General features: G+C 39.5%; 1 protein-coding gene across 6 annotated transcripts in view; it reads left to right on the plus strand.

The window, feature by feature from the left end:
• Positions 1–27241, plus strand: part of TMEM47 (transmembrane protein 47) — a 195977-nt gene that overhangs the window by 19633 nt on the left and 149103 nt on the right. The window contains exon 3 of one of the 6 annotated variants that reach the window (XM_064497769.1): positions 1623–5364. The exons of the other annotated variants lie outside the window; for them this stretch is intronic. Within the exon in view, the coding sequence (XP_064353839.1) occupies positions 1623–1801 (179 nt within the window). The 3' untranslated portion in view covers positions 1802–5364. Of the gene's footprint in view, positions 1–1622; positions 5365–27241 lie in introns of those variants that run through there. 6 annotated transcript variants of the gene reach the window in all.

Consider the following 27241-nt stretch of genomic DNA (forward strand, 5'->3'; position numbering starts at 1 on the left):
AGTGATATCGCAGAGGGTGTACGGTGAGTACTGGAAATCATTTACCCACACCAGTTCCTATCCCGAGGTTAGCAGTGTGTTAGTCTGCAGGGCTACTGAAAGGTGTCAGTTTGACAACACTAAAGAGTGCATGGGGGAATGAAAAGGAGAATGACAGATTTCTGGTGTGCAAGAAGTGTTGAATCAGTAGGAGAATATCACTGACATCTTATTTTGCTGTAATTTCTTGGTGTAATTTCAGAAGGGCTTCTGTAGTCCAAAGCAGTCTTCCTTTTTATTTTCCAATGGTATTTTGTATTGGCACTGGTTTTATAAAAGTTCTCAAAATAGTCTTCTTACTTTTTACAATACCAAGTAAACTGTAAAAAATGACTCAGTCAGTGTTAAAGAAAGTAGTAGTTATAGCATTACATTACATACCATTAAACTTTCATGAGAATATGTCTCAGCCCTGCAAATACTTAAGCATGTGCCTAAGTTTGTGGATGTGCTCACCCTAACTGTAATCAGAGGGCTCCTTGTTTGCAAAATGAGTTGTGTGCTGAAGTCTTTAAAAAATGGTAGCATTAAATGCAGGAAGAAGGGAGCATTGTGATAAGGTCGTACCATGTACTTGAGAGGCAAAAAGGTTGTTGCGTGCATTGCTGTGGTGTTTATTCATTTGTGGATGGTAGCAGTAGAGGCATAATGAATCATTAGATCATATAGCTTGTTCTTGTCTTCAAACTAAGTGTAACTTTCACCAATGAAACTGAATTCTTCATGTGAAAATTTGAGTTCTTTTTCTGTGTGTTCTCATTTTAAGGTTACTGTATTTGTTATTTTGATGATTGACGAGGGTTATTGGCTTCCACTGCAGAAGTGTGGATCAGGCTGCATGAAATCTCCTGGCTCTCTCTGGGACAGTGCTTTAGAAAGTAATGATACTTAAGCTTTTTCCTGCCTTGGATTTGATCTGTTTTATTAGCTTTTTTCAGCATGAGGCATTTCTGCCCCACCCCCTAAATTCACAATATAAGAAATGTTTTTGCCACTCAAGGTTAGTGGCTGATAAAACTTTATGGATTCCTTGGTATCCATGTAATAATACCATTAATTCTGAATGCAGTAATGCATATGAAATATATGTAATTTCATGAGAGTGCACTGAACATGAGTGTGTAACAATTACTGAGTTATTACTAGGCCAAGTAAACAATTTGATTTGAGCTATATTTCTTAATATTCCTTTATTCTTCCTCTTCATTGTTTTGACTTATAATAGCTATAAGACTAGTGATCTTAGTTTTGTTATTATAGAAGGATTAATGACTCTGGACTAAAGGAGAGCGAGAAAAGAATTGTGAAAAGATTGCTTTCACTAGTTATTCCTGGGACAATTGAAGGATCATAGTTGTACCATAGCAATAGCATTTGTTCATGCACAAGTGAATATACAGAAACTGCTCTGCTCTGTGTGGATGAAATGAATGCTATATTTTCTTCATTAAGAGCAGTAACTTACTTATGAGTTAAAATTGCACCGAGAGCAGTTTAAATGTGAATTTTGGTAATGCGGTGATTTCCTTGTTTTATGGAAATGATTAAGGCCTCTTCTGACATTTGGTTTGTTTCTCTTTCAGTTGTTCTTCAGGTGTGCAGCTTAGTCCTTTACCCGATCAAGTTCATCGAAACAGTCAGCTTGAAAATATACCATGAGTTCAACTGGGGCTATGGCCTGGCTTGGGGTGCAACTATATTTTCATTTGGGGGTGCCATTCTTTATTGCCTGAACCCTAAGAACTATGAAGACTATTACTAAATGATTTAATGAAAAGAAAAATAACAAAAGGATTACCCCATCTTTTCTAACTCACAGTTTTTTTCTAGAACACTGTGGAGCACCAAACAGTCTCCTCTGTTGATAAAATAGCCTTGCCTTTTGGGTGTGAACACTATAACCAGCTTTCACAACCATTTAAAAGAACTGCAAACACTAGGATTGCTGATTTTACATAGGCAGATGCTGCAAGCTGCTGATACATAAGCTTCGTTTTTCCTGACAGCAAGCAAAGGATCTACATGACAGCGATCATTGTGAGAATGAGAAAGCAATGCCTGCATCTGCCATTGACCTCAGGGGAGCAGCTGGTATAAGCTCCATTTAGAAGTTTCCCTGTATCATAGAGGATTCAAATGTTCGGATAAGCAGGCAATGGCATCTTGTACAATAGGCTATGTTGGCTCCTCATTACTTGCTCAAAAAAGCTCTTAAGGAATTAGTTGCAAGTGACTGTGTTGAGGGCAGTGAATGTAACTGGTTAATGACTTGTCTAATATCTGCATTCAGCAGTCTTCTGGGGGGGGGGGGGGGGGCACAGGATTTCATGAATTGGTAATCAACGTTGCCCTGCCAGCTGTGGCAGATAGTTGAAGGAAGTCCAAACTTGGAGACATGTGCTTCTGACTATGCAGTTGGAAGTTGTCTCGGCTCTGAGTATTTTGGGGGGAGGGTGGAGATAAGAGGGAGTAGAAAAAGACCTCATATGTCCATTCATGCATCTAAAAATGCATGAATGAATTGCAGTTGTCCAAAATACACATTTAACGGCCGAACATAAAGGAAAAAAATGCATATGGAGCAAGTTCAACTATATTTTTGGAAGGCATTTGTTTGTATAAATGAATATATATAATACAATTATAAATGCAGAGGGAGAAAGAGAATTCATCTTAAAATTGTAGTGTGAGCTGTGATGCAGTGGTTAAAATACTAGTTTTGTACACCTTCTGAAGCAGCTTGGACCGGTACCCCCAGTTTTGGTTAATATTATAAAATGGACATAAAATGGTTTGTCTTCTGTTTATGCTCTTGTACAAACTCTGTATTATGGGAAAAGCTTAAAAGTTCACCTCAAGTTAAGGTAGAAATGGATGAAATAACTACTTGCTATTCCATATGTAATCTAGTACTTACTAAAAACTTTTTTAAGGCTGTTTCAAAGAAAAAACTGCCATTTTTTAAAAATCTAGCTAGTTTGTGAGTGTCTTCGATCATCAAGAGTATAACTGAGACCCAATCATTCCCATATTCAAACATTATCACCACAGTAGGTAATCTCATTTTTTAAAGGCCAGGTTTATAATGGATTTGCTGATGATTATGTACATCTAATTACTCCTTGCTTAGTATGTTTCCCACTTAAAACATCCAGAGACTGCACAAATGAGATGCAGTCCAAGTTAAAATAGGGAGAACTTTTGAATGAATTTAATCAGCATCACTTTTATTTTTGTTTGCTGTTTGCTTATTTGGATATTTTCAATTAATTATGAACATATTTTTATACAATTCTAATCTTTAGAAATAACTATTTTTTTTAAAGGAGAAATTTAAAATATATTCTATATGGACCTCTGCAGAAACAGATATGCTGGGGTTGTAAATTCACCTGTATACAATGGTTTTGCTGGTTCCCCAAAAGAGACTGCTAAATATGTTGAGGCAACATCTTCAGTGTTAATATATGTGCCACAGTTCACAGGGAGAGAAGATTCTGCAGTGGTTTTGGAACCAGAAGACTGCATTTAGCAAGTTGTTTCGAAAGTATTGCTGAAGTACAGAGGTAAATTTTAAAACTCTAGGCCTCTCTGGAATTAAATCCTTATTCTCATAGGAGAATATTCCGCATCGGCATTCTTTCCTGGACCAGTGGCGATTAATTAGATTAGGATGACAGAGCAAAATGATAGCTTCACTTAGAAGTGATTGTATGGCAATGCCGAGAGAACAAAAAGGATGGAAGGGAAAAATACTTCTGTTTGTTTCACAGGCATGAGGGAGCATTTTTAACCCTACTTTTTTTTGCTGAGACTCACTTAAGCCAGATATCCAGTATATAGTTAACTCTATAGCTTTCTGGACAGCTGTGCAGCTCTGCTTTTATTTAGCAGCATGAAGAACATTGTAGTTCTTCATGGGAGTTACGTTAGTGTAGAGAAGCCCACTGTGAGAAGATGTGTGGTGCCCACATTGTGCGGTGCTTTGCCTGTGCTGGCCAGGAGCAGCAGTACAGTGCTGAACCCATATCATATCTACTGATCTTATCAAATCCATTTTCTTGCTTTCTGTGGAGTTTGAGAGAAAATAAGTGTCAGGCCTAAGGCAAATGCAAGTTTAATTGCATAAACACTGAAAGTCACATGATTCTTAATATCAAAGATGTTCAGGAAAAAAAATTACAAACGTCAATGCCTAAAGACAAGGTTTGTCATTCATATTTCAGCATGTAAGTCAGAGATCTGATTTTCAGAGAGTCTGAACACCTGCTTCTTCCCTTCAAGGTGGTAATGGGATCTATTAGGCCACACCTCTCAGACTCCTCAGGTCATCATTTGGGCATCTACGATTTGGATGTAGGTAGCTACCTTTGGCTAGTGTTATTGCTTTTATTTCTTTTTTTTCCCCTACCATTGCCAGTTTTGGCAAGCATTTTGTTTTTCAGCAGTGAGCTTAGAGTAAATACAATGTTACACTGAAATATTTTTTCTCTAGCCACAAAAAGGAAAACACTTCTGTGTCTGAGTGTACCTACAACAAATTGTTTTGTGTGTTATGCTTGTATCATGCCTTCACAATTTCAGTTGTGTTTGGCTTTATTTCACTACAGGATGATTTTTTTCACACAACAAACCCATTATTTCTCTTCCAAATATATATGAATAAATATATGTATATATATATAGCAAACTTGCAAGCAGGGCTAGTTATTTGTATTTTTTAAGCTTAAAGTATACCGTCCGGTGCTGACAAGTACCTAGCACCTCTTCTGGATTTCTTGCACAAGTTCGTTTAGCTTTTGTAAATTTTAAAAACAAATATAAAGAGACCTATGTGTTTGAAATATAAATGATATATATGGATTAGCATGTAACTGTATATTATTAAACATGCAATGAACTGACTGGTAAGTGAAGTCTAATCTTATGGCTAGCAATGTAATTTATTCAGACTGTATTTTTGTACAGAGCAGTGCACACTAACCTATTGCCTCTGTGTCCTCTCTAATGCCTAAAACTGTGCCTAGAGATCTCATTTCTGTCTTTAACAAACAGACAACTAAATGCTTCATGTTGTGGATGGTATTGGTTTTTCTGATGTTGTTCTTTATTTATTTTTTGAGAAGTGTATGGTATGTTTATTAAATGATTCCATCAAAATAGGGTTCATTTTTAATAGTCATTGTTAGCAGGGAAAGGCACATGTTTTTTATCAAAGCTTTTAAGTTTGCGGTTTTAATACCATTTCTGCATTTCACAATTTTTGTAGCTTACATGAAGATATATGTGAAAATAACTAAAATAAAAAAATTGTTACACTAATAAGATGTACCTGGCTTTGCTCTGAATAGAATACTTGCATAACTGAAACAGTTCCGTTTTCATGGCTAATGAATATGCCTGAAATTCAGTTACCATACTGAAAAGTTCTTATCAAAATGGAGAGAGCAAAGAAGAGAGAGGGGAAGAGGGAGAGGGATGCAAGTTCTAGCCTATGCAATCCACCATCATAGCTGGCCATGGGATAGCATAGGATAGATAGCTGGGCATCACAGCCTGTAATGCCTTATGAAAATGAAATCATTATAATATTAGAAAATCAAATTGCTTTTAGTGTAGTAAACAACAAAGCAATGTATTGAAATTGGAATATATGCTGAGCACCTGGTTCCAAGGGAAAATGTATTCATCATATACAGTTTTCTTTTTCGTATTTCCAATAACAGAAATACTTCTTTCTGTTTGGGTTTGAAAGCTGGATTACTTTTCACCCTGGAAAACTGTTTTCTTTGAACCTGAAGTGTTGTGGTGTAAAAATGGGAAAATACATTTTGAACACTAAAGACATTGGGTATGATGTTCTCTCTACTGTTAGGAACGTGTTGTCATCCTCCCGTATCCGTGGATACAGCAGGCAACAATGTGAAGAAGGGGCTGCCAGCAGAAAGTGATGGGAAAAGTCAGGCAGAAGGTTGTGGCTTCAGTGGAGTATTGCAATGGATGAGTATAGGCACAAGGGTAGCAAACACAGTATAGAAATCAAGTAAGGGGAAAGGAATTAAGAGCAGGGTGTGAGTGCGATGGAGGCAAGGGGAAGGACTGGGGTTGTCTGAAGATTTGTTTTCTTTTTAAATTGAAGTGCAATGAGGTAGGAAGCTCAGAGGGACCTGGGACTACAGACACTAGAGAATGAGCGAGCAAACCAGAGGTAATGGAAGCCATATATTCTTAAAATCTGCATTAAAAATGCTGGTCATAGTGGGTATGACTTTAGGGAGCATATTATGTGGGTTTGACCTTGTGCTTAAGCCCAAATTCTGTGCCAGCTGTGCACCTACATGTTGGCACAAGGTGAAGAGGGGTCACTGGCTTACCAGAGGAAGAAATTAAGCACAAGATCAGAGTACCTTATTCAAACCTTGTCTTTCCAAACATGCTGAATGATAGGAACACCAGCCTGGTGCAAGCTGGTTTGTCCCCAGTGTACTAAAAATACCCTGGCAGACTTGACAGTCTTGACCATATCTCACAATGTGTTTTTGGTATCTGCCATAAAAATAGGCCTGCACTGCACGGCTGAATCAGGTGAGGTGTGACTGGAAGTACAGCATGTTGTGAACGAGACAAAATGTATGGAGGATGGTGCATGAGAGAGACCAAGTTTGTTCCCACTGAAGTGCAGTGTGAACTTCTCCCTGCTTCCTTTTCCTGTCATTTTCTTTTGTTTTTTCGGAGCTGTCATGTTGTCCTATTATCCTATTGCAGTATAAGATAGCTGGTACAATAAATGAACTAATATGGTAGGCCTGTCTTTTCAAGAGAATACCTACATGTACACAGCTAGAAAGCAGATATTCATGGCAGACAACATTGCTGATGATGGGTTCATCTTGGTGGAAGCAACAGATGAATTGTGATTTCTGTGTTTCTGGAGAGGTATCCGAGTTGGGTTTGGTTCCTGACTCCATCACAGACTTTCTGCACAGTTTTCTTGCAGTCTCCTTCCCCTCACCTACAAGATGGCAGGTAATAATGCCTCTTTTCTCAAAGAGGCTGAAGACCAAAATGGCTGAACACCTAAAGTATGAGTGGTGTGTGACAGCTGAGCTGTTTTATATATCTGTTCACGGTTACTGTAGTGGTACCATATATATATATGTTACGTCATGCTGAAGAAGCTGCAAAACAGGGCAGCAAGGAGGGGAGTTGCCTGTTTACCTTTTGCTGAAAGCTGAGCTCTGGTTCTAGCCCTCTTCTTCAAGGAGACTGCCCTTTTCTTGATTCCACTAAGCACACTTGACTTTGATAACATTTTTGAGTTCAGGAGAAGATGAGCAGAGTGAGACCAGTAAACAGGGAGCCTGTTGGTCTGCTTGAAGGTAAGAGACACTTGAAAGAAGAAGGTGACCTTGCTGCCTACATAAAAAGCAGACCCAAAGCCAAGCTTCAAGGGAGGCAGATATTATAAGGCCCACAAAAAGTCTGTAGAGCAAGTTTCAACTCACTGACAGGTGCTGGACTGCAAAGCAGACTTGGAGGCTTTCATCAGTTCAAGCCCTGACACACTCCCCTACCGACATGACTTTCTGTGATGCTTTTCCTCTTTTAGGGTCCTTTGCTCAGTACTGTACCCTCTGAGCATCTCTGAGTATTGCGCTGTGCAATGTACTAAAACCCTGCCCCAAAGGGAGAAGTGATGCCCTGGGGACTGAAACATATGCTGGGCATAGTATGGTGGGTTTAGTGATGGTTCTCCATCCTGCCACAGTTCAAGATTAGATGTTAAGACAGCTGTGTCCCTTGGTGAATATTTTACTATCTGTAATGGAGATAAATGATAATGATGCAGTTTCAAACAATTTCTACAGTAATAGACGAGACTTAGTGTATAACATCGATGAGTGGTAAATGCTTTCCTAAATAAGAGGAATATTTTTTGAGTGACTCAGAGATGCTGCGGATCTGAATACTCACCTTCTACTCCAAGTTTCTGCTCTAAGAGCTTTGCTAGGAGGCAGAATCAGAGCCATTATCCTAAACTCTTTCAACTGAGAACAAATCATGTTTTTTTCTAAGAGCATTTTATTATATTAGCATTGTTTAAAATATTTAAATGTTTTAAGTTCTAAAACTTTTAAAATTATTTCCCTCTGTGCTCCGTTTGTTTTAGATTTCATTTTCTTTTTTCCATTTCAACTGCTTATTTATTTTTCCTCATTGATAGGAAAAAGAAAACTAAAGCATATAAGCCACTTGGAAATTAAGAGAATAGGAAAGCAAAGATGAACACTAAACTTATCTTGGAAGAATAGAACTTAGAGGGGACTTGTTTCACCTCTGTCAGCTGAAGTTCAGTAATAAACATGTCTGAGAAAAAGGAAAAGGAATAGCAGCTGAGAAATATGCCCCCTCTTTCCTACTCACACACTTTTTCTATCTGTTCCCATTTCTTTCCTTCATGCCATAAGAAAAGAAACATTTATTTCAGGATTTGTCCTGGTTATCATCTTTTGAAGTAAGTATGCCTGCAGTAAAGATGTATAGAATGCATATTTCTTAAACTAATATCAAGAATTTCTAATGGAAATGTTTAGAATATCCAATTTCGAAGGCCTAGTTGGAAGCAACTTGAATTATTGCATCAGTAAAATTTGCTTGAGGGAAAGCCAAAAGGGATTAATGTAATGAAATAAGAAGTCCTAGCTGGAGAAAACTATTTTCACTGGGAAATATTTGAAAAGCTTTGTGGCTGTTGGACTAGAAGAAGAAATACTGAATTATTCTGAGTTTCTGAACACATGGACATTTTAACATAAAGGATCGTGCAGACTTCTTTAAAGTAACTTGCAAGAGGCACAGGCAAGATATTCTCAAAAGCTGATGTACGAACAGATTGTACTCCATTTATTTGAAAACAGCCTTTACCTGATGGAAGTGCAATGCCATTATCCTCTCTACCAAACATCTTGTAATTCTAACATACTTATTTTTATGGCTGTTTCTAAAGCTGTAAGAGTGTGACAACATGGTGCTTTAGGCCTCAGGTTTTAAAATGCCTACACTCTTGGGAATTGTAAGTGCAAATCCTAACTACACTCAGCTCATTCCTTCATCCTGGCGATGTACTGTCAGTTAATTGTGTCTAATGCTATTTTTAGCTTAGTGTCCTTGGACAAAAGCTAAAATGCAGATTTGGACTGTTCTCTACACAAAAAACAGCTTTGCAGGAGATCTGGAGAAGAGGTGTTGGGGGGCTAGGGAGGGAGCCACTTCAATTTTCTTGCAAATTTCCCTCTCTCCCTGCACTTACACTGCCTGTGTGCCTGCAGGCAACGGCTGTCCAAAAGTGTGCAGTCCAGCACTGCTGCTGAAGAACTGTGACCATCTCCTGTCCTACGATCAAAGAGTAAGGAGGATGTGATTTTTCCCTGCTTGAGCTCTGTCAAATTTTGTGTGCTTAAAATATGAATAATTAAAGATGTCACCAGCTACCTGGGTGGTGGTTGACCAAGTTCCAACCTCTTTAAAAAAATGTCGAGAGTGGGCAGTGCTTTGTGTGTGTGTGTGTGTGTGTGTGTATGTGGGGTGTCTTTAATACATTCCTGCCCACATTCACACACTGAAGCTAATGAATCTTTTTGCAAAATCTTCCAAGGAAATAAAATATATTATAATGCTGACATGGAAGAATATACAACTTGCATATCCTAGACTGATTCTATAGAGAAAGAAATGGAATACCACCAAACACAATTCCAATGTATGAACTCAGAAAATCAGAAAATACCTGAGATACAGTATAGGGAGACCATTCTAGGATGCTGCTTATGCTATTTCTTTTTAGCAGAGTTTAATAGGAGACGCAGTAGATGGCCATCTTAGTAAGAAATTAAGAGTGGCGGGGGCAGAAAAGCTGAAAAAAATTAGCAAGTGTGAAAATTTTGTTATGCATGGTCTACTCATCTTTCCTACAAAAACTGGCAAGTGGAGAAGAACATTTTCTCAAATTTATATTTTAATGAGGAAGTTTTCTTACTCATCCAGGAAAAGTTTAAAGCTCACGCTGCTTTGCAAACCTTATTTTCGGAGAGATCTGAATAGATACAGGTTAATTATTTGCTTACAGGAAAGCTCTTCACACCTCTGATTCAATTTTGTGGGTCTCTAGTAGCTGAAACTCTTGAGGATAGTTACAATATTTTTTTAAAAAGTCCCATTCTTAGTACTGCAGCAAACGCACGCAAAAATAGTCAGATCAGCAGCCTCTGCCTCCCGATGTAGTCATATATCAGTAGAATTCAAAGCAGGCGTTCTCTAGAAGCTGCTAATTGCCTGTCAATCATCTGGCACACCAGCAGCTCCCACATTTTTGCTATCGACCTAGCAGATTAATAGTATTACCCAAACAAAAGAACAAAGGCTAAACTGTTCAGTTGGGAAGGGTAATGTGTGGTCTTTTCAGGCCAAGATTAACAGAGAAACAGCAAAATGGTGTTCTTTGTAAAACTAAAGCTGCAGTGACCTTAACTCTGGCAAACAGACTGAATGAGTTCAGCACTGTTTGCCAGTAAAACTGAGAGAGCAGTGGTTAAAAAAAAAGGAGGAAAAAAAAATAAAGAACCAAAACCCTGTATTGAAAATTCTTTCCAAGTAAAATGATGTAAAATTAAAATTAATTTGACTTCACTTTTAGGAGTCAGCAGCATAGCTAAAACGATTCATAAAGCAACATTAAAAACTGTTGACCATTATGCCACAATCTTATGCTGAATATATTTCTAGTGTCTGTGCCGGTCTATTTTCAGGACAATACTGCACTGTTTAAAAAAGACTGTTTAAATTTTCCTCTGGTATCTCTGGGACTTGTATTCTTGGACCAAGGTCAATCAGAATAAGGGTACTATTATTACTGAAATTCATATTTTTTATAGTTACTTGTATTAGCACCATAGCTAGGATTTCCAGCTGAGATCAGGACCCCAGTGTACTAACACTGAGCAAACACTAAAGAAGAGACCCTGGAAATTTACTGTATCTCAGTACTAAGGAGTTTCCAGTCAAAGCCTCATAATTAAGGTTGCGGTGAGATTCACACTCTAAGTAGAGCAGTGCTGGATGAAGAGAAAGGGTGGCTTGTGTATGGACTGGCTGCTCCAAAGAGCATTTTAGTTACCTTTGTTGACATTTAATTGGTATTAGTTACCATCTGGAGAGATAAATTGCTTTCAGACTGAAAATGTGTGTGTGTGCAAAATGGGCTTCTTGTCTTCCTTGATTTCTTTAAACAGATACTGTTTCCAAGGGTGTAGTGACATGATACACTTCTCCTGTCACCTCTGGTTTCTTGTTCCTGCTCAGCATAGCTGTGCCCACAACCTCAGTTGCTCTGATACAAGTTGTTTCCAGGACTGCACAATGAACTTGAGTCATCAAAGTGATCCACCACAAAATAACCCTGAAGCGGTTGGTTTGGAAGTGAGTATTCTCCACCCAGACCATTTCAGCAAGAGAATAGCAGGAACGAGCACCAACAAGCGGGCAGGGGAGAACTTACACAAGCTTCGTTGCTGCTGCCAATGTATTGTATTATCACACCCTTGGTCTCTATATCGTGAACCTTTACTTAAGAGAACAGATATTCTCTCCATTGCTGCTGTTCCCAGTCCCAGATAATACCTGCTTTCTAGACCAGATGAAGGCTGTTTTTCCTGAAGCCCTGGGAAATGTTAAAATGACAAAAATCAGCATGCGAAGCAAGAATTCTGGTAGAGTGTGACTCCCCACAAAGGCCCAGGAAGCTCCCCCAATAATTTCTGCAGCAACCTCTAAAATGCTGTTTCAGCTGTAACTCCAGTCTCTGCAGGCCTTCCAGGTGGCTTTAGCTCAGCTTTTTAATGCCTTTTTTGTTTGTCCCTTTTGCTAAGGTGCAGTTTCATGATCAGCTTAAACTGACCTAAATCTTTATTTGCTGCCAAAAGGGTTGACACCCTTCAAGCAGTGGCCAGGTGTCCAGTCATCTTTTGTGCCCACATTATCAACCATGCAGCTGTGCACTCAGGAAGTTATGGAGACTAATCCAGGAGAGAAACAAACCCACGATCATTAGATTTCAGCAGGACTGCTATTTAGGATGAAGCAAGATCTTAAGTCAGTGTGAAACCACATCCTGAATGTCTCAAAGATTTAAGCTTAGCCACAGTCAAGCTGAAGAAGGACATGGAGCTGCAGGATACAGCTCAGTAAAGATTCAGATGTTTTGCATTTGGTTCATTTAGGTGAACTCACTGCACATGCCAAGAGGATTTCTGGCTGGACCACAACTCTCAGCAAGCAGCAGCATTTGGAGTTCGTAAGATGCCTGTAACTATTTCAACTTGTGACAGGAATGGCTGTGTGAACCACACATTCGGTGCGCTGTCATTACTGTCTTTTTCAGTCTGGACTGTCTTTAGGCTACAACACGACCTCCCAGCAGGTTCATAAAATTTGTATGGAAAACTGTCATTTCCTTTACTGATACCCTATGCATCAGTGGCCTCTACAAACTGTACAGAGGATGGGAATGTGGAAACTAGCTTGTCTTTTGAAATAATTAATTAATAATTATTGTGAATAACTGTTAGTCTGAAAAGTGTATGTCATGTGGACGTTCCGAATGCTTGATTTTGAAATTTCAAGACAATTTTCATTATCCGTGTGAGTCGTATAGTGCATTTCCATTCTCTGATTCAATGCACATAATTCATAGAGATTTCTAGGCTGAAGCTCTAAGGTTGACTGCAAGATTTGTTTTCTGTGAATATTCTGTAATATTCACCTGAAATTTTTCACTGCTTGAGATGTTCAACTCAATAAACCCATTCATTGGCTTATAAATTGCCAGTGAATTATAAAGTATTTATCTTCTTATGCCCTTCCTCACCCCTCTTTAATGAAGGTTGCAATTAGTACTATTTCATCTTGTAGTCACAAAAAATTGGGAACTTCCAGGCCTGGAATCAGAGCCAGCAGACATCTAATTGTAGTCAAAGAAATAAGGGTATACGGTAAAGACAGGTAGAAGAATATTTCAAACCTTAGAAAATCAATTGAGAAGTAATGAACATTGATGAACGTATAAAACTTGCAGAAAGCTTCGTTTATTCATTGTAAGCTTCAATAAAGGGCATCCCATTTGTCTGCAGCAGAGCTGGAGCAGAATGGATTACACTAGATAGCGAATATTTTGCTTTGCATTTTATTGATCTGAGGGATAAATATAGGTTGTACTATAGAGTATGAACTGGATTCAAAGCGACTAAAGTCAATGGAAAGATTTCTTTCAGTTGCATCTGATATCTGTAATCAAAATTGCAAATTCCTCTTTGCAATACATGCATAAAGATAGCTCTTTTGCACTTTCCCCCTTTTTCACCTTTCAATACACCTGAGAATTTTTTGTACCCCAGAGCAGGAGGACAGCTTTCTCCTAATACCTGAAGTGGCACAGAGAATGACAGTGGAGTTTAGGAGAAGAGGAGAGCAACAACATGCATTTACCATAACCTTCTACCAGCACCTCCATCAATAACTCTCCTCGGTTGGACTCAGAAAAATATGTTTGTCATCATCCAACACATTCCCTTTCTCTCTGGATCCTCACTCAGGGAAATACTATATTCAGGTCTTTCATAGTATAATTTGGTCTTAAATACAGAAAGATGTGATATATATAATATAACATGTGTGCTAGTGACAAGTATGTCACAAAAAACTAATATATCACAAAGATGTTCTTTGTTCTCTGATTTTGACAGCTGTAGTTTGCCTTTAGTTATTCACAATGAAGCAGTGTAAAATGTTAGTAAATGTGTACAGATATACATTAAAAAAAAAAAACTATACAGGCAATAAAAACAGCTCACTATAGTATTTATTCTTTGCCAAGAACTGATGAGTCCTGCTGAGCTTTGCTTCAATCTTGATATAGGTCAGTATCGATGTGTAATTCATTTTAGAAACTGATGAGATTTTAGAAATGTGCTGGTTTTGGAGAGGGTGTCAATTAAAAGATGGTTGATGAACATGTGGCTACTTGTACTTCTTCTACTGTCTAACACTGTAGTGGCTAGAAATGTGTTTCTGGGAACAACAGAAAATGCTGAAAGGGCTTGGAAGTCCTGCCTCATGTTGAGGAAGGAACGAAGGAAGGTTTGGGCTCCTGTGGAGGAAAAGATGCTTTTGGCAAGGTGAGTGATTGCATTTCAGAGCTAATTTTCCAAGAGACTGTGAGTGAAACTGGCAAAGCATTTCATGGGAAGGCTGGGCAATATTCTCCATTCAGATTTGTATGCTGCTCCTCTTGCCAGGGTTTCTAAGAAATCACATATATGACAAAACGATTTTAGAAAAGCAGAAGAGGAAGAGTTTTGATGATGAGCTAGTTGTTGTAGTTTGCTTCATAGAATGTTGTTTAACCAACAAAAATCTATACAGCTTTTCAGAGGGTTGTGTTTTGTCAGCTCTTCTTCCCCATACAGAAGCCATCTGCCTCTGCTGGCTTGTACCTTTTTTTCCAGCATACTGCCATCAGTCCTCCAGAAGAAAAGCTGAGCTCTTGATGAGCTAGATGCTGGACAGTCTCACCAGAAAAGGAGAGAGTCAATGAGAAGCCCTCACCTGGAGACATAATTTAGGGTTCAAACATAAGCAGTTGCAAATGATATAAAAACAATCACAATATTTGCCAGTGTAGGCTACAGTTTGGCCCTCAAATCGCTTTTTCTTCAGTGTGTCCTCACCGATGAAAAAGAATAGATCAACCCTTTAATCCCCTTTTATGCCAGGTGTCAGAAAAGTCAGTCTTCAATAGTTCTTCAGTATTTTATCAAGTCACAGGTTGCATCTTTGCAAAGGTCCTGAACTGTAGCTACTTTTTACATTTCCCAGTACTATACCACACAATGGGTTTCTTCCACTTTAAATCTTGACACAAGTCAGATCCCACTTCTGCTTGGGATGTTCTATATGTCAGATGAAAAGAAAGTTATTGTGCCGGCCACTTTTTAGTTATAGATCCAATTGTTACAGCCGACGGAAATGGGAAAGATTGTATTTGACCCCAGATATTGCAAATATCTATAGTAAGCTTAGATAGCCAGATACCTGCATTTGTTCCAAATACCTGTTAGTGGTGGAGGCTGCACATTACTTTTGTGGCAATGGGAATGGAAATTGTCTCCCCCATAGGTTTTTATGGTGTCAGAGTGATTCATCCACTTTTCTTTCAAAAGGCTAGAAGTTTATGACATTTCAGCTGTCCTCAAAAGAACTCTATTAAACAATATGTACAATTGAGCAGTAAAAGGAAAGAAAGCAGCAAAAACAAAGGAAATTAATATTACTATAAGAAAATTATATTATTATTGCTTTTTATAATGATGATGATGGTTGCCAGAGCTGGTTGCTTGTCTTTAGTACGGAACCCCTCCACTCCCTCCCCATGACTTTCCCGTATACTAAATGTGGAGAATCATTATGTCTGCATTCTTTTTCTCAGCATATAGCAGCAGTATCTTTCAGACAACAGGGATCCTCGATTCCATTCCATACAGTCACATGCTAGAAATGAGATTAAATGGACTAAGTAAAACATTAATTTCCATGAGTTCACTACTTAATTACCATCCCAAACTGCTGCAAGATCATGAAGCATGACAAAGAATAAGAAAAAAAGTTGTCTTCTGCATTTTACATTCAGCAGCAGCCACACAGCATTTATCTACAGTAAAAATGCTTGTGCATCTGCTTTCTTCCCAAGGCTTCAATGCATACTAATTATTTTCTCATGTATATTAACTAGGATTTTATAGCTTTCCTGCTTTGTGCACTGTTTCAAATCTTTATCCCATAGCTTTTCTGCTATCTTGCTTGCTTAAAGCTGAAAATATTTCTTCATAAAAGTCTGGTGCAAATTCCTTTCTGTACATGGAAAGAGTCTGCTAAGTTTACTAATACTGCATAGTACAGAGACCATACTCATTAGAGGAGCCTTATGTGTCCTGGGTAAGGTGCAACACTGAAGTACACTGAAGTGAACTGCCTTGTTTTATGATGTTTCATTTGCCTCCAGCCATGAGTAGGACAGGCCGTGTTCCTTTATAAATGCCAAGGGCCTCATTACAAGCCCCTGCACTATGACTAAGCTTAATATGACACATACTTGGTACCTGTGGTTTACAGATGCTACAGGTACTATTTAAATCAGAATATTGTTCTGAGGTTTGTCCCATTTGACCTGGTTCCACTTCCCACTATTCCACATCTCTGTCTTTCTTTACTTCAATTCCCAGTAAAAAGTCTTATTTGAAATACTTCACTGGTCTTTGACATATCCTTGATATTTATTGAGAATTTGGTCTGCATTTTTTGTATCAGTAAGATTAGGTGAGAAATTTATATTTTGTCCTATTGTTCAAAGAGAAATATTCATTCAGCATACAGAGTCATCACTGAAGTCAGCAATTCCTTCCCCTCCCTATCCCCCCCCACCCACCTTCCCCATTTAGTCAGCGCCAGAAATATCCTTTCCTGGATATTACTGTTTGGCATAAATACGTTAGTCACAATTGGTATTAATACTGCATCTGGCCAATACACCTTGCTGTGCTTCAGTAATTCTCTGCATGGCCCAGGGGTTGCCTTCATTAATGGGTCAGCCTGAGAGCTGAGCCTGGTGGGGGAGAACTGCAAATAGGATTCCCAGCCCCCTCCTAAACACTCTGACATACTATCTAATCTTTGCAAGCCCATAAAACTTCAAGACGAGAACTACCTACACATTTAGCTTTGCAATGCAGTCACACTTTCCCGATTTTGAGCTTTCTCCGAACACACACACACACACACACACACACACACACACACACGCATTTCAAACAGATCTAGTTTTTAATTTACTGTGGGAATCAGAGGGTGGGGATAATATATTCCAAGAATTGTACTCAAAACATTTATCATTGCTAGTCAACAGTTAGGAGCTTATTGTATTATATATTAAAGAGCTTTTTGTAGATTTTGCATGATGATAGGGATGTAGCCGTGTGCATGTTGCTATCGGTGACTCTGGCCAGGCTAGCTTATCTCACTGAAAGGCAGAATCGAAAAAACAGAGATCTTGTTTTAAAATGGTTACATTCTGTCCGTGGCAAACATGATTAGTTGGGAGGTTCAACACATAATGCTTAAAATAAGGCTAGACTCTGGAAACTGATTCTATAAAAACATGGTATGGGGAGATTCCACATTGGCAGTGTCACACGGCACTTCTTTCACTTAGCTTATTTATTACTTTTATTCCTGCCTTCCATCTTCTAGCCCTGCACCCTCGTAAATGGCAGTCGTGCACTGCCACCTGAAATAATTGGGCGTCAAATTACCCCTTTTTGGGCATTTGAGAGGGCTATGGAGTTTTCAAAAGTTCATCCTAGAGCTGCATTCCAGTGCCTTTAACTTGCTTTACCTTTGCAAAATTACGTCCACTTCCTTCAGTACAAAGGAGAAAGGTCATCTTACAGATTCGGGTTAACCTAAGATTCGGGAAGCATGTATGGAATTCCCAAGTCTTCTCAAAGCTTCTTGTGTCTTCTTGAGAGCATCACTAATCTTTTCACGTACAATGGGGTGAGAATTTGGTACTTTTCCACCTAATGGGGTTAAGAGCCAGCAGTAAGAAGTTAAACGCCAAGTGGTCAGATAGGTATACTGATGAGGATCCAACAATCACTTCAGCAGACAGAGTCCATTTCTAAGGGTAAAACTAACCAGAATTTTAGAAAACAGTTCTATAGAGCATTTAGGTGGAGACACAGAAACAAATGAGAGACAGACACAAGGAGGTACCTAATTTACCTCTTAATACGTTTGCTGAATCTGCAGGGCTAGAGTCACAGAATCACAGTCATAATGTGGAGGCCATTTGGTTCAACCCTTCACTCAAAACAGGGCCAACTTGCCCATGGCCTTTCTAAGTTGAGTTTTGAATATCTCCAGGGAGGGAGACTTCCCACATCTCCTCTGGGCACTTGTTTCTGCATCTGACCACTCCTTTTCCTTATGTCTAACCAGAACTTCCGGTGTTCCAACTTGTCACTGATGCCTCTCATCTTTCCGCTATAGACCGCTGAGAAGAGTCTGACCATGTCTTCTCTACACCCTGCCATCAAGCAGTTGTAGACAGCAATAAGATCTCCCCTGAGCCGTCTCTTCTCTGGGCTGAAAAACCTTGCTCTCTCAGCCTGTTCCTCTGTGTCAAGTGCTCCAGCCCCTTAACCACACTGGTTGCCCTGTGCTGGACTCACTCCAGCATGTCAGCATCTTTCCTGTGCTGGGGAGCCCAAAACTGGACCCAGTGCTCCAGATATGGTCTGACAATTGCTGAATAGAGGTGAAGGATCACCCTTCTGGACCTGCTGGCTACACTCAAATACAGCCTAGGATGCTATTGGCCTTCACTGCAAGGGCACACTGTTGCCTTATGTTCAACTCCTTGTCTGTCAGGACCCAAGTGTCTTTTTCAGCAAAACTGCTTCCTAGGCAGTTGGTCCCCAGTCTGCACTGGTGCATAGGGTTATCCTTTGCCAGATGCAGGGCTTTTCGTTTGGTTTTGCTGAACTTCTTGAGGTTCATATCAGTCAATTTCCCCAGCATGTTGAGGTCTCTCTGAATCACAGTCCTGCCCTCTAATGTGTTTGACTCTTCCCCCCCAGTTTGGTGACATCTGCAAAGCTGCTGGGAGTGCATTCTGTCCCATTGTCCATGTCTTTAATAAAAGCATTATTGGCCCCAGTGTCAGTCCCTGAGGGATGCCATTAGTCATGGGCTGGACTTTGTACTACCAACTCTGGACCCTGTGAGCCAGGCAGTCCAGCCAATTTTCCACCCACCTTGTTGTCCATTTGTCCCCAGTTTGGCCATAAGGTTACTGCAGAAGACCATGTTAAAGACCTTGCTAAAGTCAAGACACAGCATATCTACAGCTCTCTCCTCATCCATACTGCCAATCATCACAACGCAGAAGGCAATCAGGTTGGTCAGGCATGATTTGTTCCTGATAAGTCCATCTGCTGTTCCCAGTCACCTTCTTGTTCTTCATGAGCTTGGAAATAAATGAGAGATGAAAGCTTTACAGACTAATTTTAGTTGTTAACATCATCTAAATACCTCCGAGAAACTGGTCCTGAAGTGACAAAATCAGGCTGAAAATAGAGCAAATCTACTGAGCTATTTCAGAGTAGGATCACATTTTGCTTTTAGCATTGCCCAAACTTACTCCACTAGTGTGAAAACAAACAGCACTGTATGCTGTCTTGCAGTGGAAGGAGTCCTATAACCATGGAGGTTATATGCTGAAGACTTTGGCAGCAACTCCAGTATGAGTGAGTTTAGATTCCTTATACCCGCACAGGTACTGCCATCCTATCAGTCAGTTGTTCTACACAGTTTACTTTAGCTGAGATCTGACACCTTCAATTCAAAGAAGTTTATTATAGTTGTGCAGTTCTTGAACTTTCATAAGTGTAGGGATTGCAAATAATTTCATTTAGAACTGCAGTCCATTCTTAACTGTTTTCTTAAGCTGCTACTTTTAAATTCATATTCAAGAACCTCATGTTCCTTGTATGAGTGTTTCTTTTAATTAAACAGGATATGTGTTTGCTACTGTGAGTTAAATCCTGAACTAAACAGAAATTGGATAGCGTTATCTCTGGGTGAATGTCTTTTGAGATAATTCCTGTTTGCATTGCCTCATTAGAATCCTCTAGCACATATTTAGCTTAAAAAAAAAAACAAAAACAAAAAACCTGCTAGACCTTATAAATATGCCACTTAAACACATTTGCTTGGTTGGGTTTTCTCACCTTGTCTCTAATTATCTCTACTTTTGAAATATCAGTGTTATAAGGTTAACAAGTCCCTCTTTCCTCAGCAAGCATACTTGCAGGAGACTGAGCTGAAGAAAAAAACCCTTCCTTTCCCCTTTAGCTTCCTAAGGTGGTACAGACTGATGTCAGTTGCAGCTTATCAAGTATTAAGACTGCCTTATTAATTCCTTCAGTGTTCACCCTTCAGTTTTCCTCCTGCATGACCTATGCTAAGGGTTATGTTTATGCTTAATCTATTTTAAGGCTACTTCACAAGAATTCAGTGAGGTTTATTTCTGTTTATGTGATTGCTGCCTAGCAAATAGCTGTGGATTGTCTCACTGCTGTTTTGTAACAAACTTATGTGCAGTTGTGGAGCAATTGTTTCCTTTTGTTATGGGAAAATGATTTTTTTTAAGATTGTTTCTTTTTTCCTAATGCATTTTTTGAATTTCTCTTATGGAAAAATAACTCTGCGACTATCTCCCTAAGCATCTCCAGAGAGAAAATCCTTACTCTTCTGTGACACCTTTCTTATCACAAATGAGTGTCCCTGTGAACTCAAATGCTCATAGTAAGGAATTATCACTTACTGAACAGAAATGCAGGCATGAGGCATTGCACATTTCAGAGGCTTGTTAATGTAAAGAAGAGCCATCCAGTTCCAGGTCACCCATTCACGGGGGACCCACGTCAGGGGTGGTAAAAAAATTCTGCATTCAGATGGCTGTGCCATGGCCACAGCAAAATGAACGTGTCTGCTGTCTAGTTTCCAGTGAACAGCTGTTAAATTGGTACTTGTAGTTGGGGCAGTGATTAAATATCTGCTTTGTTTCCCCTGTCCTCTACCTGCACTTAGAGCAGTTCCAGGAAGATGCAGCACCACAGAGGGTGGAACATGGGCTGCCCTGTTGGCCGAACAGGTGATGTTTCTAGGTCACTGTTATGCTACGTTGGCTGGGTATCATAGGCTTCCCTAAAGGAAAGTGAATTTTCTTTGTGTTTTGAAGTTGCCAAAGAATTAAGACCAATGTACCTAGATTCAGTATCTAGGTATGATCCTTGCTGTAGGTAACCATTCTTGAAAATCTGGGATGACAATTTTTCCTAGGTGATTCTAGGTATAGCAGTGCGAAGCCCATCTGAAGAGGACACATGCAGAAAGTGATAGATGGTTTTCTCTGACATTCTCCAAACTGTCTCAAGTTGAGTATCAAAGATACCACATACCTATCAGGACTAGTCACTTTGAAAAATCTTGGTCTTGACATAAAGCACTTTGCAGAAGCAGGCAGGGATATGTAGAAAGGTTACTGTTGATGCAATATCCAAGAATAGCACTCTGCCTTGACAAAACATACGCAAAGCTCTACTGCAGAAAGTGAAAGCTCCTTTAATCAGATGAAAATGAAAACACCTGGCCATTATTCAGCATGAGATTCTCTATGCGAGAATGAGATTAAGTTTTACACTGCTGCCTCAATAACTGCAAGGTTTTTTTCTTATCTTTATGACTGCTTGCACAGGCCTTCTGGTCATTCTGCAGTGTTTTAACATTGTGAATTCTGGGACCTTTTTCAAAGATCAGAATTATGTAAGGCATACATATAATGCATATACCACTAGATGGATGCGAGTTGTCTGGACAATCAGATTAACACCACAAACAAAATCATGTAGCTGCCTGTGAGGAAATTTGATGAAGTGCTCTATGTAAATTTATTCAAAAGTGTAGTCAACAGCTTTTTTTTTTTTTTTTTTTTTTTTTTTTGATAATGTAGTAACATAGGCCTAGAGGAAACTCTGCTAGCTGATGTAAATTTCTGTTGTTAACAGCTTTATACGTCACTTTTATTTATCTTTTCCTGTGTCACCAGTCCTCTCTGTGCCCTCCTCCACTGTAACCCTTACAGTGCCTAGTACGCTCAGTGTCGTCTCAGCGGTAGGAAATATGTTCCCTGTGGTCTTCCAAGGGGCACAGGGTGTTCTCAGAGCTATGTTGGGTCCTGCTTTCATGCCATAGGGCAGACTTGCTTCTGGTTTCCCTAAGGAGAGTGATAAAGCTTTGATTGTCTCAAACAAGGTCCCTAGGCAGAGCTTTCTTTCAGGGCTGCATTTTCCTTTTGCAGTGGCCAGTTCTTTTCCCTTTGCTACAGGTTGCAGGAATAACATTTCATTCTGAAGAGATCTGTTTGGTTTTATAAAAGTCAGATTCTATCCAACAAAGTCTTCCCACATGCTGAACAAACATCATTTGCCTGAAAGAAATATACTTGTTTGCGTTTTCCCCCCTTTAATCCCAAAACATAGGAGACAATGTTGAAAGATGGCAGTCACTAGCTGTGGACCACAACACAGTAAACTCAGCTTTGCCCAGCTTCCCTTTGGTCCAACTTTTCTTTTAAAAGAAGCCCTCTTCTGCCTCCCTCTTTTAAAAAATTATTATTTTTTTTTGATGCCCTTGTTCACCCTGGCTTGAATTTTCTGACTTTACAATCATTCTGTAAAACCTGTCTACTTAACGGGATTTAGGAGAGATTGTGGAAATATATGCCAGAATTATGGCATAGTCTTTTCTGTAGCTGGCCAGAGGAAGCAAGTTACTTGTCCCTACTGAATGTTTGTTCTTTAATGATGCTAGAGTTATGATTTATTGTAAATTAATGTCATTTACTGAATGAGCTTGAAAAGACTGTCTTTACTATTTAAGTCATTTAGCTTATGAGTGGTTTGTGATGACTTCTCAGAAGTTTCCTATTCAGTATAGTTCACGTAGTTGGGAGAGTTACAAATGCCACATAGGGAAATATATCCGGTACAGTGCAGCCTGGTACCTTTAGTAGCTAAATGGCATGTCAGCATGTAAAAATCAATTGAAACCTAATCCTGGCACTATGTACAGGTTGCAATAGTCTATAGGTACAAGATGGTATTATAAAATGTAATTCTGTCTGTGTGGTCCTCCATTTACCTCTTTTTTTTTCCTGCTCTCCTGAGGCCGTTAAACAAATCAATCTTAATTCAGTGTAGCTCCTAAAGCCCTTCGTGCAAAGCTTCTTTTAAACTGATCCATGAAACAGAAGGTAATACACCGTATATCAACACAATGCTGTCCTCTGAGCCAGCAATACTTGTCAAGATCACTTAACAGGCATGTTTTTCTTTTCACTGATGTGTCAGTTCTTCTGCACTTAAAAAAAAAATCTATTTTCCCTGGAGATCCCTTTTTTTGCCATTGATTGCCTTAATTTGATTTTTTTCAGCAATTCTTGCAAAATTCACTGTGTTAAATTATCAGCCTTGTATTTCTGCTAGCAAGGTTCAGTGGACTCTTAATTAGGGAGCTGGCCTAATTATGGATACCTGCCTCACTAGCTCTATCCCCAAGTATTACTTAAAAGTGATTGCAGTAAGTTTTCCCTACTACATTCTCTTTTCTTTTTCTTTTTCTTCTTCTTTTTTTTTTTTTTGTCTAGTCTGTGCAAAGTAACTCACAAAGGTATTGATTGGTTGGTTTAATTCTTTCATTCACTGTAATACATCATACTTTCTGTCTGGATGGCTCAACTTTTGTGATGCTGTTAGCTTATGCTTTTCATACCTGACAATTTTCAGGTTTGGTATTGTGCTTTAAAAAAATTCTGCGAAGTCCCACTATTTCCCTGTGTGCTTCTCTTGTTTTGTGAGGTCTTACTGTGTCTTTTGCACCACTCCAGTTTCCCGAGAGCTGATCTAGAGCAGCTGGAAGGATTGATTTTCACAATACCTTGCTGCACACCTTCTGCAGTCAAGTGCATCTCAAGTTACCCCTCTAAAGCAATGATAGCAGGATAAGTGGATAGAGCTAAGCTAGCTTTAAACTCACTCCCCTGGCTGCTGATAGCTCTGTGCTGCTAGACCAAGGAGCACAGTTGGCTGTAAAACCCACCTGAGAAGCTGGGTAAATGCTAGAGAATATCTCATGCTGAGCTCTGTACTGCTCTGGTTACAAAGCCAAGAAGTACCCAAAATGTCTAGTTTGGAGTGTGCCAACACAACCTCTGTCACTGCAGTAACTGCAGGTTAGCCATGTGCAACAGCAAGGAGGGGAAGCCCAGACTGAAAGCAGACATAATCACTGGCTGCTTTGAGCATATCATGTTAACGTATTTGTTTCTCCCATGGGAGTTTAGCTCTGCCTTCTCTTGCATACACTGTTGACACCATCTATTTTGGGTGGTTTAGGCATACAGTTCACTGCAATTCAGACACTAATACATGTAAATAACCCCTGCCCCTACACCCAGAGTCCATAAATTCCTCTCTAGCAATATCTTCCTCGGGTCTTAAAAGGCACTCAATTAATGCGGGAAGCTACGGATGTGGTGGGAAGTTGTGAGTCAACGAAGTTTTTGATCCCTGCCTCACCTTATTGCATTGTTTTAGCTAATTGATGAGGGCAAGGTTTATAGGGACAGGCTTACATGTATACACATAGATTTTATTAGACCAAGAAAGGGGCCAGTGTTAGGCACACAAATTCTTTGAGTCTAAAATAAAAACAGCAAGCTTGAAACATGTTGGGAACAACACTGTTACTGCTTCTTTGTGTAAATCACTTCACCTCTCTGCATTTTTTTTTAATTATTATTATGCCTGTCTTTGTCTGTCTTAGCTTTTTAGATCATAGGCTTTTCAGAAAGAAAGATCTATTCTTTTCCCATACTTTTGTAAGCTATTGCAAGGAAGTGCTTTTGTTGAATGGCTACAGAGGATGTGGGCACCTCCCTAAACTGCATTTTTTCTTTGTCATCTTCTTCCCTGTCAACATGAGCTTGTGCTGCTGTCGGCAGCTGTTGTGAGAGGCTGGAGGAGGTATGGAGCTGCGGCGTCCTCCTCCAGACATCTACCACGTCTGGCTCTTCTGGGTTAATTTTCCATCCATCTGTGCTGGTTGGTTTGGGATCATGGTGTGTTGTCTGAAGCACTGACGGAAGTTTCTTGCTCCTGACTGCGTAGTACCTGATCTTGGATTACCAAGTGTGGTGAAAAAACAAAGGCGTCTGTATACTACAGTCACAACAGTTTAGAGCTGACGTGTCCAGTATAAGTTGAAATGAGCTGGTTGGGTGTAGTAACAGTCTAGCGCCATTTATTGCTGCTGAACTCACCACTTCTGCTTGAGCAGAGTTAGCAGCCTGTGTTGAGCGTCATGTTATTGGGGCTAATTGGAGACCAGTAATAGAGTTGTCTGGTGTAAGCCATAGCTGGGATGGCAATCACAGGTGTATCTATTGTCTCAGAGTGAAGGGAGTGACCTTTCAGCCTCTAAGTGTAGGGCAGCTTATTTTTTATCAGTTTAAAACAAACTTGCAGACAACTTTGAGATCCCTCCAGCAAAAATGTAGCTTATTCATAAATACAGCTGAATTCTTTTCTGACCACTGTGTAACCTCATCTGAACATCTGAGGTAAGACAGGCTCACATAGTCTAATCTCATCTAATTGTTGCGTGACTGCCTGACCCACAGAAACAGACTACCATAGTGCAAAGGGGTCTGAGTCTAGGGAAGTTTCTAACCTGCCATTCAGTAGTATAAAAGGCTCTTGGAACTTTCATTTAACTGTCCAGTACCTGTGTCATAGGATTTAAAAAGGCAAAACTAATGCCTTGAACTTCTTTGCTTTGCCCTTGAAGCAAATGATATAATAACATAAGAAGCTTTGCCCATTTCAAAGGAAACCTCATATATAATCTGGGTCTGCAAGGCCAAGTACTGCATCTGAGTACCTGGGGGATAATTTCATATGGTCACAGAAAATAAAAGCATGTATGATCCATGGTTAAAAGCTCCACAGTTCTTAATGATAAGACTCTCCATTTTAACATACAAAAGCAGTGACTTGGGTTGGAATAGCTGTATCTTCTGTGCTGCCCAGTGTTCAATGGCCTCAGTATCATGGGAGAAAGGAAAGTAAAATTCTAAGTAACTTGTCTTTCTGGATTATCCATGCTATTTCTTTCTGCAACATGCTAAACATCACACAGGCTATTCCCTTCCTGTCCTACCGTTACCCAGAGATACAGATAGGATATCAGGAAATTTAAGGGGAGCTAATACTATTGAACCTATTGTATTGTTGACTGCAGTATAACACATTTTGTTTAAATGTCATAGAATAAGGCATTTAAAAAACATCTTCAAGGCACACTGCCACTGTGATGTTCATTTACAGACATTATGTAGACCTTTGGAGGTGAGGGGGAAGTTTCTTTCTTACTTGTTTATCTTAATCAGATTTTTTTTTTCCTGGATGCAAAAATAAGCAAGTCCCCTTTTTAACTTTTGCAGTATTCCTTCTCACAGAAGAGATGTGCAGAGTCACTGATAAATAATTCACTTAGGCCTGAAACCATGCTACAAGCTAACTTTTAACTGCTGCAGATGCTTTGCTGTTTTGTTCACCTGTCCTGCATAGGTCATAAGGGGCGCAACTAGTGCAGTGGGGGTAAAGAAAAGAAAACTATTCTCCCTCTATACATTTTACTTGTGTCATAACACTGAATTGTTCATAGTATGCTATGTCAAGTCACATTATGCAGTATCGAGATATTTCAGTTCTCCCCAAACAACTGCATCTGTTTTTCAACTGATTACTGTTCCCTGTTGTTGGTAAAGTGGTCAGGAATATCACAAGTCTTGGAAAATCACTCTTCAATTTTGGGGAGCTATCACAATTCAGATGTTGATGTAGATGTGAATTAGCCATGTATTGCTCAGAAATTATTCCAAACCAAGGAGTCTGTTTCATGGGTTAGTCTGGTATCTGAGTTGTGAATCTGCACACAAATTTTTCTCATCTAGCTTTTCTGAGATTATCTTGAAGATATAGCTCTTCAGCACACACTATTTTTCCGGTCATACATACTAACAGTAGCAGTAGTAACATTGACTGAAGTCTAGTATGACCAGATATTGCAAACACAAATGAAAGACCTGGTAGGTGACTTTGCACAGTTGACCTGAAACAGCCCACTTTTCCAGACATGAGCAGCTGTCATTACAAAGTGCTGATCTGCTGTTGTCATGTCTTGGGATGTCCCTCTCTCCATTTCCTGTGTTTGTTGCCTGTCTATCTGCAGCCAAAAATGTCAAACTTGTTGCCCCTTATCTCCTACTGTTCTTGCAGTTGCAAGATGAAGGGATCATTTGTTTCCCATGGGAGTGTGGCCGTTTTCAGGTGATTTTGTCCACATGGAGAAAGGGCCTGTCTGGCAGCTGCTGCTGACCACTGCTTCTCACTGTAAAACACACAATGCC

The sequence above is a fragment of the Dromaius novaehollandiae genome, chromosome 1 (genome assembly GCF_036370855.1).
Source record: "Dromaius novaehollandiae isolate bDroNov1 chromosome 1, bDroNov1.hap1, whole genome shotgun sequence".
NCBI lineage: Eukaryota > Metazoa > Chordata > Aves > Casuariiformes > Dromaiidae > Dromaius > Dromaius novaehollandiae.